Genomic DNA, 15,442 nt, shown 5'->3' with positions numbered 1-15,442 from the left:
AAAGTTGTATGACTGGCTCTTGCTGTTGCATATTGCATTTGCTCAGCTCTGCAGGTAAACACATTTTATATTTGACCGTTGATTTGACTCTTTTGCAAAGCATTTGCAGTAGCAGCCTTGAAATTTTGAATTATTTGTTTATTGTTTCAGACTTTATATTGCTTCTAGGCACATTCTATACCCAAAGAAATATAGCACCCTTATCTTGGACTATCATAATTTTAGGCTACAAACATTCTCTCATTTACTTAGAGTTTAGGAAAACAAAACAGAACACAACCAAGATAAAAATGACAAAGCATACAACAATATTCAGTTATTTTTCATTAGGTCGCTTGTAAATCCTCTGTCTTTTTTCCTAGACAGTAATAGCACTTGTTCAATTACAACAAACCAATTAGTTCTCTCTTGCCTAATGAATTGAAGTAAGAGCTGTTGAAAAAAAAAAAAAAAGCCAAGTGGAACAGAGATTCAGAATTCTGGTGTGGAGAAACCATCTGAACAAATTTTTTAGTCTAATTTTATTATACAGATAATTACCAATTATGTTTGTTACAAAGTATGGAATTTGGAATTATCCTGAAAGTGCAAAGCAAGGAAGTTAATCAACTTATTAGTCAGCTGAATCAGTGTACTCTGCAGAGTAATGTATGTAATAAATTTCATTCCTAAAGCTTTTCAACCTTTAAAGCAAAATACTGGAAATAAAAAATGGGAAACATACACTCCAAAAGTATTCCCCAACAATACAGAGCCATTCTTACAGTATCATTTTTTATACCACAGTTTATACTATTCTGTGTGGCCTGGAAGTTGGGGAAACACTGTAATGTACTACTAACATACTGCAATCACATAGTACTCAAAATTTTATGGGTTACAAAAGGAATAGTAGACAAATCAATACTAGCAGGAAAACCATCAGTACAGCCTTACACATTTTTTTCAAAATGTTGATAGGACAAGGAGAGCAAAAAAATGTACAAAAAGGAAGGGGGTTTGTTTTCTTTAAAGTAGGCCTGTGGTTATCTGTAAGTACTGATAGTTTTACTTATTTAAAAATATTTATATGAATATTCTGTATTTTGAACCAAAGTAAAGAACACAGTTTATCATGCAATACTGCATGTACTTTTTTACCACACACTCATAAAATATGCCATTTCAAAGTCTTGATAATGGAATTTGGTCATCTCACTGAAACCAGATTAATTTTTTTTTTCTAAAATCAAATTTCAATGTCTTAATGCTACTGTAATGTAATTCCTTCAGTATAACAAAGGTATTGAGAAGTTATCACGTTAGAAGTATCCTTCTAGTTCTATACTGCAACATAGTTTATGATCAATAGACATTGCTAAACATTTCATCCACAGACTCCAAACAGCAACACTAAGAAAAGTTAAGCTTTCAGCCCCCAACAAAGATTTCAAGGTTGGGCCCTTAAGCAGCAGAAAATTAACTGTAAAAGTTGTCAGTATAAGGAAAATGTGTTCAGTATTTCCATCTGAATAATTTGCTTGAAAAAAATCCTCTAATGTTTTACTTTAATACATTTAGCTACAGAATATGTTTTTTTTCTTTTTTTAAAGGAAGTCAAAAGAGAATTCAATACAGTAATACTTTGTACATTGTAAAAAAGCACACACATAGACCAGTAAAACTGATGCAGTTACATTTTCATTATAATGTGTTCCCTTATTAACTGAGCCTAACTAATTTGAAGTTACACAGGCAAAGGTAAGGCAAAGATAAATTGCTACTATTTGGGCAGAATATTAAATTCAACATGGATCTAGATTTTTAACAGGTATAGAACATTCTTGTTTAGAATCATTTTAACACAATTTCTTCTCCTCCAGAATGAAACTCAGTGACCCCTTCCTTGACTGTTTTCCTTCCTAACTATAGGAAGAGGAACTAAGATATCTGACACTTTTCATTACTGTAGTAGGGCAGAAGCCTAAATTGTGGCATGTTCTTGCTTTCACCTGGGTGAGAGTCAAGAATACGGATACAAATTTCAAGAACTCCTTCATTCAGAGGACTGTTTGGGTAATGTGCTCCTGAAAGACATAATCCATGAAAATTCCCAAGCAATTGACTCAGGCACAACTGTTAAACTAAAAAGAAATCTTTAATCTAAAGGAATTTTAAACAGAAACACACTGAAGGTAGTACAGCTCTGGAGAGAATCAAAAGCAACATGGAACTGCTACAGTCAATTTCCCACTGGAAGGATATAATTAAAAGATGAGTTTCAACACCTTCAGCAGTGAGAAACCATTGTAAGGAAATGAAACTTCCTTGGAAGATAGAGAGAACAGTAGAGGGAAGCAGCAAAAGAAAAAAGTCTGTGTACCGTATAGGACATATGCTTAAAAAATGGCTAAAATGCTGGCTAAACTTTGTGCAACTTACTTTCAGTAGTTCTGAGTTAATAACAAGGCTATTTTTACAAATATGAAGTCCTTTGTATTTCTTAATAGACACTGACTAAAGTCTGAAATTCACAGGAAAATTTGGTAAGATTAAGATTTTCCTATTAAAAAGGACAGCTTGTCCAACTAACTATTCCAGATCTCTAGTCAAGGAGAAGCACATAAGCAAATCAAGAGAGTTTCTTCAAAGAAAACTGCCTACTCTGAAAGGCCATTATTTCCCACTGTGGCAAAAATTTACGGTTGGCTTCACTGAATTAGGGAACCATCAGCAAAGAACATGAGCAACACTGACAAACAAGAGCATGGTACCTGGAAAAAAGCGACCCACTCTTGGCAAAGTACATTGCAATTATTCAAACCCCAATAAGCAAAAGCAGGCTGCCACCAGGAAATCCATGACACAAGATGTTTACAGCAGTTGCCACAAAGGTGCACCACCCAATGCAGAGGAATGCAAGATACAAGCTTGATCAAAACACAGAGTCAGAGTATCCTCAATCATAAGGAAGGAGTTGAAAACATTCTCTGCAGGTTCTGCTCTGCATTCAAATAGGACAGAAAGTTATCTTTCAAAAAGATGAGTATCTAAATGATAAGGCTGATGTTAAAAATATACTTTCAAAGTGTATCCCCTGAGATTACAGAAATGCAGTAAGGTCCTGCACAGAGGAAACTAAGAAGAATTAGGTAGTTTATAAGGCATCGCTTTTAAAACTCATTGTAGATAGCACTGACTTCATATTGGTGACAAGTTCAACGTCAAATATGCCAGCTGGGTGTCCAAGAGAAGGCTGTTATCCCATTGCTGCTGAGGGACATTTTTGTGTTTAGTTCAACTAGCCAAAATGGTTCAACGCCTGTGATGTCCAGAACCGGGTTTATACACATTGAGTCAAACAAGCCATCCTCCCACATGAGAGCCCTATAGCACCATGTTTAGCCATGGCTGGTAGTGGATGGCCATGGACGCATTAGGATGTAAATGGGCCTCAGACTGGGCCCAGAAATCACCAGAGCAACGAATGCCAAGACAGGCACTCTGGGGGTGCTCAGGCATTAGGGTTGTAGCTGAAGACAGTTTTGTTGTAGGAGAGCACAGCAAAAGGATAATGCAAAACACGGTATCATGCTGCAGCAATTCCTGAATGAAGAACCAGTTTTCTAATAAAAAAAATTAGTGGAAACTGTCCTTTAACATTATTATGCAGCATATAGTAGACAAAATAAGGAAAACCCCCTAGTTCACATTGTAACAGGATACAGTCTGAATAGCAAACAGCAGCTAAAAGGCAGATAAAAGCCCTCTTCTTAGATTGCAGTTCTCTTTAATTCCATTTGACGGGTATAGTTTTTGATAGTCCATTCTTCAGTAAACAGCTGGAGGACAGCAACAGCTTAAAGGCTAATGACACTCTAAGAAGTTTAGCACTTAAGTTGAAATTTCCAGAGTACACAGCAAGTGAAGGGGACAGAACTAATGAAAAATACAAACACTCCACTCTTTTCTTGTAGGTATTTGCAATGGCTACAGCGAAGAAGAGAGCACATGTTTCACATTGGGACAAAAGCAAGACTACTCAACATTATTTTTGGTTGTTTGCACAAGATTATGAACGTTTCATGCCAGAACATGCTATAGTATGCTTGAAGAAAAAATAATAAGCAAGCTATTTGTAATTATTTCTCTACCACGAAATTATCTTTCACGATACAACAGTCTAAATTTTCAAGAATAGGAACTACTTTTGACAGCATAGTTATAAAACATGTTTACATTTTTTTTAAATAAAAGTTTTAAAAATTTAAAAAAAAAAACTTCAAAGATACTAGAAAGCAAAAAGGGGCAAGAAAAAATATATCCTTTAAAACATAACCCAGTGACAGCATTACCATTACAAGTGCAGAACAACTTTTTTAAACTTACCTCTCCTCCATTAACATACTCCATCACAAAACACAAACGATCCTTTGTCTGGAAGGAATATTTCAAGGACTTGCAAAGAAAACAGCAAAACCAAACCAATTATCAACTTGTATTAACCCAATTTCTTGCACTTACAACTGTAACAAAATTTAATTTTATCCTCTTAAGCAGACAATTCTGACTTGGTGAGAACTTTCAGAGTAATTAAAAGTGTAACTTCCTATCTGGAGCTTGAGATTAATTAATTAATACAAAAACCTTCATGTCTTCCCTCATCTCTGCCACATAGCCATTGATATGAAAACATCATGCTAGTTATAATAAAATACTAAATATTTACTAAAATACACAATTTTATACTGCATTTCTTACTGCCATACATGGTACCAGCTATTCTCACTCATCGTATTTTATGATGTCCACATCCACAATGACGATGACGAGAGAGATTACCATAGTCTTTTTTTATTTCTCCCAAATGAAATCTTAAAGTGATCTTAACCTCCAGCCTGTTTTCATTTCCAAAGCAAGCACTCTCTAGTTTCACATACTATGCAATGTTAAAAACACTGAGTGCCAAATGAATATATTTATCTAAATATCATTTTAAAATTGTAGCAAATGTTATTGTCTTAATTAAAATTTTTTATTTTATCAATGTTGATTTGATGTTCCTTGGAAAAATGATACCAAAGAAAATCCACAGATGCAGGCTTGGTCTAAAAGAAACAAAATGCAGTAGAAGTATATGTAACAAAATCATAACTCAGGTGACTTCAATACTGCACGTCTCCTTAAAATATTTACTTAATAGTATCAGAAATATATAAAGATACAACTGCAGTAACATTGTTGCATGATTTGATTGGAATTATGCCTACTCCTGCTTACCTTTACACTCTAATTTAAGAAACTTCGGGGGATCTCATTTCTCTTGACTGAATTTCCAACAATATTTTGGCCAAGCAATGTAAATGCAATCCTCTGCTTTCTAAAGGGTTTGTTTATGATTTTCTAAACAGGAAAGCTTCCATGTTATACTTTGATACTTTAATACAAAAAAGAAAAACATTTTCCCCTATCTTAAAACACATGTTAATTATCTTTTGAAACCAATGAAAATATTTTCTAATATATTCTCCAAGGAGAGAAATCAGAATTATTTCTACAGAAGAAAGTCAGTTGTAAAATTAAAACTTTTAATCAGAATTTGTAATGAATCTTAAAATTTTCATCTTCTTTTCAGTATTTTCCTTCTATTAAGTATTAACCATATGAAGACAAAGATATTGAAGTGGTGGGGTTTGAGTTTTGTTGCTCCATGGGCTACTTATGCTGAACAAATAGTTATTTTTATCATTTTATTGAATTCTTAATTAAGTTTTCTTGGTAAAAACTACTTACTTGACACCATGTGAAATCAATAACTTTTATTAAAAAAGTGTTCATATACAAAAATCACAAAATTTGCACAACAGTTACATTCTACAACTAAGTTTGTTTTCAGTGCAGTTAAGCTTTGCAAAATTATTAGAAACTTTATTTCTGAACTCTTGAATACATATTCTGATAAAGGATTATCATAAGCACCAGATAGCTACTGCTTGTTTACAAATCACCACGAGAAAGACTTCAAAATTTGTTTGTAAGTTATGTTCATAATGGAATACCCATCATGTTGAAAATTACCTGATAATGTACTGAAAGCTAATTCCTAATACTTACTGTTAAAAAAGGGTGTCTGGTGTTTTTCAATACTCTGCTTTCTGTAAGCGTATGAGCCACTTCATCCTGAGAAGAAAAGAGTAGAAGTAGGTCTGAATTAAGATATAAAATTGTTATTTTATTAATTAACGAGGAAAAGGTCAACACTTTCGAAAAGAGAAAGCTACAGTACAGTGTTGGAAAAATGAATGAACCTGAAAGAAACATGACAAATAATCCACATTTTCTGAGAAAAGATTTTAAAGTAAATTTAAGTTTGGCAAAATACAATGTAACATTTTATTTGATTTTCTTTTTCTTATTTTCTTGCTTTAAAATGAGGTCTTTAACGTTACATCCGATGCAGGGAAGGAGGAAATGATAATATTGGATTTGATAGTTTAAAAATACAGTCATCACAACTTTGCAGTTCTGGTATGAATCATCTGCACGTATCTACAGAGAGACGGAATCAATTTGCAAGAAACATACACAGGTAGTAGTAACTGACAGGGAACTACAGGACCTGGTCTAATCTAGTCTCATGTTGAGTAAAGCCAGTTTTTCTGTTTTTAAACATTCGCTTGGTTTGGTGTTTGGTTTGTTTTTCTTTAAAACCAGGTGGCTGTACAACCCCCCGTCCCTCCCCCCCTCACCCATCCCGATGGGCCGACCTCCTTCCCCGCGGACACAGACCTGTCCACGGGAGCTGGGAGAGGCCCGCACAACCCCCGCCCCATTTCCCACCAGATTTTGAGAAAGCGGCCATTTGGAGAGAGACAGCAGCACTCTCCTTCCTGCCTGTGAGCCTGAAGAGGGAAGATTAAAGATGAGCCCTGTGCCAAAGGGAGAGAAAGAAACTAACCCAGGGCTGCCAGGGGTCAGACCTAAAAGGCCTGAGAGGCTCTGGCCTGGTTTAGCCATCTTCTGTAGCGCTAAGCTACCACTGAGTATTATAGTCCACAGAATTGAAGACTAACTTAATGTGACTCAAACGTCAACCATAATCCTGCAGAAGTAAATATATTTAGTCAGAGTATACTTTATTATTGCTACAAATAATACCAATATAACATTATGGTACTACACATGCTTATCAGACTAAGCTCTGAAGATAAGGTATTATTAAACTAGAAAGTAAACACAGATGTCAGGAGTTTTAAATTAGATTTTAAAAATTGTCAAAATAGGAATTTAAACAACAACAACAGAGTTAGGAGTAATAAATTATGATGCCATTTAGCTGAATAGCAGTGCAACACTGAGTGTACACAAGACAACCACATACTTGGGGAAAAACAAAACACACTTCAAGGAGAAAAGCAAGCCTGAAGTTTTACTTATTTATTTATTTTCAAACCTCAGTGGTTCACCAGATATGGGGCATAAAAAGCTGGCAATGGTGAGTTTTTCTAGCATTGCCTCAGAAGTTTGTAATACTGGTAGCAGTTTCCTGGTAAGTGTAATATTCATCTGTCACGAAAATTTAGGATAAGTGTAATATTCATCTGTCACGAAAATTTAGGATCAACAGATTTAGTATGAACTGGGCAGATGCTATACAGCCTTCTAGGTACAGCTCTCAATGCACCACTTTTCTGCTTCATATTATGCTGTTACAGGTATGACCTTCTATAGTGTATATTATATTGTTATGGTTGGACTCGATGATCATAAGGGTCTTTTCCAACCTAAACGATTCTATGATTCTGTAACACATTATAGGCTGAGCTGGTACTGCAGATCTATTCTACCTAGTGACTGTATCCTTAGCACCGATTTCCAGAGTTAAATGTTACTGATAAATCCCCATGGCGTACTTTCACATTGACTGGGCTAGACAGCTAAGTTCAGGCTCGAGTCTGCTTTTGTTTTTAGTTTCAGGAGGAATGGAAAAACTGGTATTTGGTGACCACAGGAAAAAAACTAAGAACTTCACAAGTTGAGTGATCAAAGCATAGTCTATTTTTTATTCTTTCATGTTTCTTATCAATATGCAACCATACTATGGAAAACTTAGAGGGACTCCCTTCAAAACTAAATTCCAGTTCTGAGGAAGTCAGATTTGAAAGACTGAGGTGCTCCCATTGTCATTATGGGATGAAAGGCATCTTTCCTCACACACTTAATCTTCTTGTTAGTCTACAAATAGGCAGAAAAACAGACCCTGGTCTGCTTCAGGGAGTGCCAGGTTCTGCCCAATCACTGAGCTAGCATTCTGTTTTTAGGTAAACAGATCAATGAACAGTTGCATCCCTGACCCTTCAAAATTTCTCTAGCTTTATACATCTGTGAACAAGAATTTTTGCTCAACAGAGACAAAGTTATCTGAGAATCAGTTTTAGCCTTTCTAAAAATTCAGTGATAATGTAGCAGCCACCAAAGTAAAAGGAAAAACCTTAAAATTCAAAAATGTGTTTTGTATTTTATTGATACAAAGAAACCAGCTGAAATGCTCTGAAGGCTGGAAGGATATAAACGAGCAGCAGCAGCAGAACAGGAACTCATAGCGGTCAGACATAAGACTCCCCTGAGGACCCCCTAGGGTGCCAGAGCTGAGCAGAGCACTGGGAAAGGATATCACTCTGGAGACTGGGCCCCAGCATGCAGCAACCAGATACGTTCTGAGACCCACAGGGCAACCCACAGAGATTGCTGCCATTTATAAAGTCTTACAAGGAGGGCCACCAAGATGCTCCTTCCCATGCAGGATCAGGAGAACACAGCAGCGATACTCTCCTTTCTTTCTGTATCTCCTGATTATGAAGAAAAGGGCACTCTGTTGCTGTTAGTCCAACTCATATACATGCCGACTTGCCTGTCAGAGCATGCAAAACAGCTGCTAAGGGCACACAGAACTCACAGGTCAGTCTCTTCTCTGCTGAAGACATAAAATTAAGTCTCTCCCCCTACACCAGGGCTGGTTTCAATGAAACTCAAGGAAATATAATTTTCTTTGAGGTTTCTACCCCTCTATCAAATTTAATCAAAACTGATCAACACATTCAAAAGTTATTAGAAAGTGAGTGACGGACAGACAAATGAACACAGAGATAGACTGCAAAACACTGCTCGCCTTGTTTTCATAGGCCAATAGGAACATTAGAAAAACCTGAAGCATATTTTAAAATAAAATATATGTTAACCACAGTAGTTCCCAGCCACATTCAGTTTTTACGAATACTGGTATTGTTAGCCTCAAGCATTCAAAAATCTCAGTCAGATCCACATCCCTCAAAAACTTCCTTGGGACTATTTTCAGTTGTGTCTCACAGTGATAAAAGCATGTAGGTTTCTTGCTCTCAACTTATTCTGTGCAAGTGGGATTCGAAACTTTAGAATTGCTAGAAACAAAGCTCAGAGTAGATGATCTTCACATTTAAACTTAGTAAAATTATGACCAAGCACAAGATCTAGTAACACTAAAATAATCAAGTTTAAGTGACTGGACAATGCCAGTTTAAGCCACTTCTTCAGACATCAGCTTCAGACTTTTCTTGTTCCTCAAAAACTGAAAAAATAAAATTGTTAGCCCTATGCACAGCAATCTTATCTAACGTAGCAAGAACAGAGCACAGGCCCATTAAATTAATTGCATTTATCTGAATAAACCTGCAGTTGACTTAAAAAAAATTTTGAAGTATGTAATATACCCTACAACGCACTTTTTCTTGTTTTAAACTTGGATTACACTATCTTCCTGCCCAGTGAACTCTCTCAATGCTTTCGCACACTCTAGATTAAAAGGCACTGGAAAAAGAGATGCAAAATGGGTACACATACTTTTTTGTATTCTTGTTTTCTGAAGATACACAGATATTTCTAACAAACTCAGTTACCATAAAAAAAACAAATACACCTTATGTATTAGATATTGATTATTCCATTCAAAAAAAATGACCAGATATTAAAACTATAGCCTTCCTTACCTTTGCAATAATGACTTCTTTTTTCAAAATCTTCATAGCATAGTATTTCCCACTAGCCTTCTCTCGGACCAGGATAACTTTGCCAAACGTGCCTTTGCCCAGTAGTTTTAAATAGTCAAAATCATTCATTGTCTGTCAGGAGCAAAGAACAAGGATTAACAAGACTTATGCTATCCAGTTCCAATATGTACATAAGTGTGTCCACATAAAACCAAATGCTGTTATCGATATAATAAGAACAGTTTACAAAAATAGGTACACTTCTATGATTAAGTTCATAGTAGTTAACTGTGTCCTTAAACCACTACGACATATCGTACGATAGTATTACTATAGTTCTCTGAAGTCAAGTACTGCACAGTATCCTACACACACACATACTTGTTTTCACAAAGCACACACAGAACAAAGTCTTAGCCTATACCAGCATTTCATGAATTCTCCACATCTAAGAAAGCTCCTAAACTCGTGTGTTACAAGGGACACAAGAATGTGGCATATCAGTAGGTTTTGTGTAACACCAACCACTGCATTGATGGCTTTTCTGATACACACATGATGCTCACTACAATATTATACCAATGAGACTCTACAACAGTCTTTGCAGTAGAGGTGGACTTTTAAAAGTTTGAGTACAGATTACAATTACGTGGTTTTTACATTAATCAGTCTGGCTCTGAAAAGGAAGAGGTGGGAAGTTTTCCTCTTTCATGTGACTCCCTTATAGTGACCGTTCAAGCATCTAGTATCGCCCTAGTTTTGCAGGTTAAACATAGTACATCCAAGGGCTGGTTCTAGCAACAGATAGTTAGAGTCTAGTAGGTTTATCAGCTCAACTGGAGTGTCACACACAGAAAGAATATGACCAGATAAGCAGTTTAGCCACTTTCATGAGCACAGAGCTTGAGTCAATAATCATCTTAGTTCTGCAAGTTCATTTCACAGCCCATTCAGAAGCATCAATCCTATGGTCTATGCATTAGGCGCAAAGATGAGGATGTAATAAAAACAGCACAATTCTGAGAATGCAGTGAATGCACAGGGTCACCTTGAATTGACAACAGGGTTTCTCTGGCCAACTCAGGGCCATCATTGGCTTCCACTGTGTTTCCACAGCACATCTTTCAGCATGCTGTGTTACTGGCTTGGTTGCAGCACCACATAGCCACACACAGACCATTAAGGCACCCAGGAACCTTGAGGAAAGCAGTTAAAAGCTCTGAAAGACAACACGCTCACCTTTTCTTGTTACTGTACTGTCCTGCAGTAACAATTCCTTCCTCCTGCAGTATCAAGTACCTTCCTTCCTTTGCGAATAATACAACTCAAACATTTATAAAGAGTAATTATACTCTGAGTCTCAGTTTTGCTAAGTTAAATATACTTAATCCCATTTATGTGTGAGGAAAAGAAAAGATTGTGCCTTATCTTTCATCTTCCTAGTGTCTCTTTCTATCACTAGTTGCAGCCTCAGGCAGTTTTCTTGAATACTGGCATTACAGATAAACTTCTACTTGTGTCTTCCACAATGGATTAGTACTTTCCTTATCTCTACCAGAAACACCTCTAACAGTGCCTACATATCTCACACACATTCCAAGTATAGAGCTATTGGACATATCCCTGGTGTGCAATCACAAATAGTGGAGGCAAAATATATTCTCTCTTGTGAGAAAGAATAAAAGGCAAAATTTCCTTCTGAAATTATTTATTCCTTTAAGCTCAGGTGCACAATAATATTACTGTGGATCTGAAGCTGCTGTCCACAAACTGTGAAAATAATTTATACAATTGCTCAGAGTCAGTTTGAAATCTGCTCACATAAGGGGCAGAATTGAAGTTCCATCAATCACTTTAATGCCGTAATTCCTTAGCTTTCCTTAGCTTTTGTGTTCAGCCTGCAACTTAAAAGCTGCAAAAGGTCTCCAACAGACTACTTTAGGTAACACCTGGATAGCCGGATATTTCAAAGCTTTATTAAAGAGAAGATGCTTTCCATCTATCAATTTTCTAGCTATATCAGCAGGAATTAAATCTTTTTCCCATGTCATGGTTGATTGGTAGCTTCTACGCAAACTATCCTTGGTGAATTCCATTCTTTGCTCACATGTAAACTTACTTAAATATTTTGCAGTGACAGATTTTGTTTTGCTGCCAAAAGCACCTCACATCAGGAAGAACAAAACTGCATTTATCCCAGTAAGAAATATGAGTAACAGATTTCTAAGGCTCAGTATACTTTTTACCTAAAGCAAACTCACTTTACACAAGTGAGTGTAAAGTTAAAGTTTATGACCACAGACAAATCCTTAAATGGTCAACTTTTCCAAAAACTAGTATAATGTGTTACAATTAGTGATGCATGATGTAGTATGTAAAGTTGTGTCCAAACACTATGTGGCTACTAGTACTTAATCAACTAAAGGTAAGTCTTTTCAAATATCACAGTCAGTACTTTGGAAAGTCAGGTTATCTACTTCAATAGTTCTATATAACCATCAAGCAAAAACAACTGCCTGTGTGCTAAAGCAGTGAAAATTGACAAAAACACATGAAAAATCCAAAATGCATTCAAAACACACTTCAGGTGGAAGATGAGTAATTCAGGGCAGAATCCTCCGTATCTTCAGTCATAAGCTATCATGTTCCCCGACAAAGAATGGCTAACAGCTTTACTGATAAAGAATACTGAGTTAGTGACTACAACAACTTATCACTTCTAACAGTCAAAAATTTACGGGATCATAAGTAGCCTCAAAGGGGTAACTTTTTCCCATACTTCTGATCATCTTTGAGAGGCTGGACTTAAGAGAAGGACCATCAGAGTCTGAATAAAACCAGCTCAGAAAAGCAGCCCTTTGCCCACACACAGGAGGAGGATCTTGGCTCGACTGATCACAGACATGGGTTTCATGCTAAGGGCAGCAAGCCAGTCAAACCAAAAGACTCATTCACCCAAAATTTGCTTACATAATGTTCATCAAAGCAGTCATGAATCTAGCTGCAAGCTCAGTGAAAACAAGTTAAAAATTATATGTATATTTATAAACGCAAGGTAATAGGTTTGCAAGATTTTGAGCTGTGGCTTAACAGCAGGTTATGGCAGTAGTGCTAGTTCTAAGAATAAAGTCTCCTGATGCTCTCATTCTTCAGAAGCTCAGCAGAAGGCTTAGAGATGATACACAGTGCAGGGTAACTCAAAAAGTCTGCCAAAGAACACAAGACCTTGGGAGATAAAAACACAGATGCCATAGCTAAGGGTGTACTGAAAACTGGTGGAAAAATGGAAATACTTCCTAAACCTGAGGGATGTTGGTAAGCAAGTTTAGAGGCTCCCATAAGATTGGATTCTTTCTCCTTGATGATTTTCCCACCTTTTTCATTCCTACTGAACTCTGAGGATTGAATCTTTTTCCTCATTACATTACTTTTGGTTTCCTCTGAAAAATCTATTCTTTACTTATCCTGCACCCTGGAAAACAGATTTGTAAACAAAGGAAAAGCAATGAAGTTACAGGAAACTGCATCACCCAAAGAACCATATAATGTTCAGCCTTCTGTAAAGCGTATTTACTCCCCTGTGGATGATCTGTTAAAAAAAATACACCTTACTACAGGTGTTGAAAATTCCTACAAGGAAATAATTTTTTAAAATTCCTGATTTGCACAAAGATTATACCACTTGGAGTTTTCATCTAACTTCATCAGGAAGAAACTCTACTTACAAGGAACAGTACAGCAAGAAATAAAAGCAGTTTGCTAAGAATTTCTAGTGTTCCAAATTTTAGTGATGCTATTACTGTAAAACTTAAGTGGCACATTGACACCATTAAAAATAATTGGGGGGAAAAAAAAAGTGCTTTTGGTTCTTCCAGTTAATCTGGCCAGGGACGCTGCTGTCATGTCTGTTCAAATCAAGTTCCACATCCTAAAGACTGTTTTCTTCGTAAACCTTTTGCTACCTTTTTAGAGAAGAACAGGCCCACTCTTCTCTCTCATTTCTTAATCTGATTATGCTCTTCTACTCATATGTATACCATCTGGCGCATGCACAAGCAAAATTCACTGGGCTTAGATGTAAAATCAGGTGACAAAACAAGCCTGTAGGACACATTGTGCAAAAAAATCCCTGAAATGAAAAAAAATCCATTACCAAAAATATGCAATAAAAATGCATTAAGTCATTATAACTGAAATGGTTATGATTATATTAACAACCACAAAAGCTTAAAGAGAAGCTTTTCAGAAACATTTCTTTCTACAAAACAGAAACAGTTCTAAAAAAATGTATTTTCCCAATTTCAGTTAACACAGAGGGAGTGACAACTCCCCGTCATTATAGTCACTTAACATTTTTGATTCCAAAACCTTCTGAAAACCTTTCGCTAAAGTCTTCCAACAGTCAGAAATCTGCAGTGGGATTTTGAGTTGCGGAAAAAAAAAAAGATCCTTACGGTCATTAGTATGCTCTTCACTGGCTACAAAAACTCCATTCTGCTCTATTATTAGGTGTTGAATATCACCGTTTTTCATTTCACCTTTGTTTTGTAGAGTTTGCTTTTGGCTTGTTGCCAAAGTCATTAAATATTCTGCAGCACTGCACATGCACTGTCCCGGCATCTTATTTCAGCATTTTTTAAAGTGTAAGCAGCAAGACAGAAACAAAACTGATCTTCCTACTCCTCCTGTTCCCACAACCCCTTTTGTTGTATGGGAAAATGCACTGCACTGTGAACAAGGAAAGCATACATTCCAGTTAAACTACTTATATTAGACAGCATTAATTTTGACACCTTGAAAACGCTTGTTGTTATGCAGTGGTTTTGTACTCCGCTAAGAGGATACATGGGCTTGGAATAGTGCTCAGTTCTTTAATAGAGCAAATCCAAATCCCTTCCACATAATCGTGCTGCCTTTCAGAAAGACTGACACATCTCAAATGCTGCCTCTGTCTTGGTGTTACTTATCATATTTTACCCTGGAGCACAATCATTAAACACCGATGCTGCAAAGCTAAAAGTTCAATGTCAACCTGACAATGTATGATGAGAGTATTGTTACAGCTGTATATAATGAGGTTTTACCTTTTGCTATAACAGAAAAAGGCTAGAAAATTGCATACAATGAAAACATGGAAGAGCTATGAGCTATGTTTGCACTGTAAACTCAAGTTCTCAAAAGTTAGGACATGGTAGAACTGAGATTTCCTATGACACCTTTGTTATATTCATAAGGGTATAGTTTTCAGGCACTGATTTTTCTATGATTGTTGCTTCGTATAGTGCAATGAACAAAACATGCTCTATCAGTAAAGGCACACGTTCACTATTTCTTTTCATTGTTCACCATTCAAAGGCATTCAGTTACATTAGCTCTAAGACTATTTTGCTCTGTCAGCAGACTTCCACTTAGTTTTCTACAGGTTTCACTTCCAAGCTAGA

General features: G+C 36.3%; 1 protein-coding gene across 3 annotated transcripts in view; it reads right to left on the bottom strand.

Moving 5' to 3' along the window:
• The window catches only part of AKT3 (AKT serine/threonine kinase 3), a 160,610-nt gene that overhangs the window by 45,213 nt on the left and 99,955 nt on the right, over positions 1-15,442 (bottom strand). For all 3 annotated transcript variants that reach the window (XM_052806475.1, XM_052806476.1, XM_052806474.1), the window contains 3 exons: positions 10,002-10,133; positions 6,094-6,159; positions 4,369-4,437 (listed from right to left, as the gene is read on the bottom strand). In XM_052806475.1, the coding sequence (XP_052662435.1) occupies positions 4,369-4,437; positions 6,094-6,159; positions 10,002-10,133 (267 nt within the window). The remainder of the gene's footprint in view (positions 1-4,368; positions 4,438-6,093; positions 6,160-10,001; positions 10,134-15,442) is intronic.

Source organism: Harpia harpyja, chromosome 13, assembly GCF_026419915.1.
Source record: "Harpia harpyja isolate bHarHar1 chromosome 13, bHarHar1 primary haplotype, whole genome shotgun sequence".
Classification (NCBI taxonomy): Eukaryota; Metazoa; Chordata; class Aves; order Accipitriformes; family Accipitridae; genus Harpia; species Harpia harpyja.
Note: the sequence above shows the minus strand (reverse complement) of the source record. Positions and strands in the feature narration are given on the sequence as shown.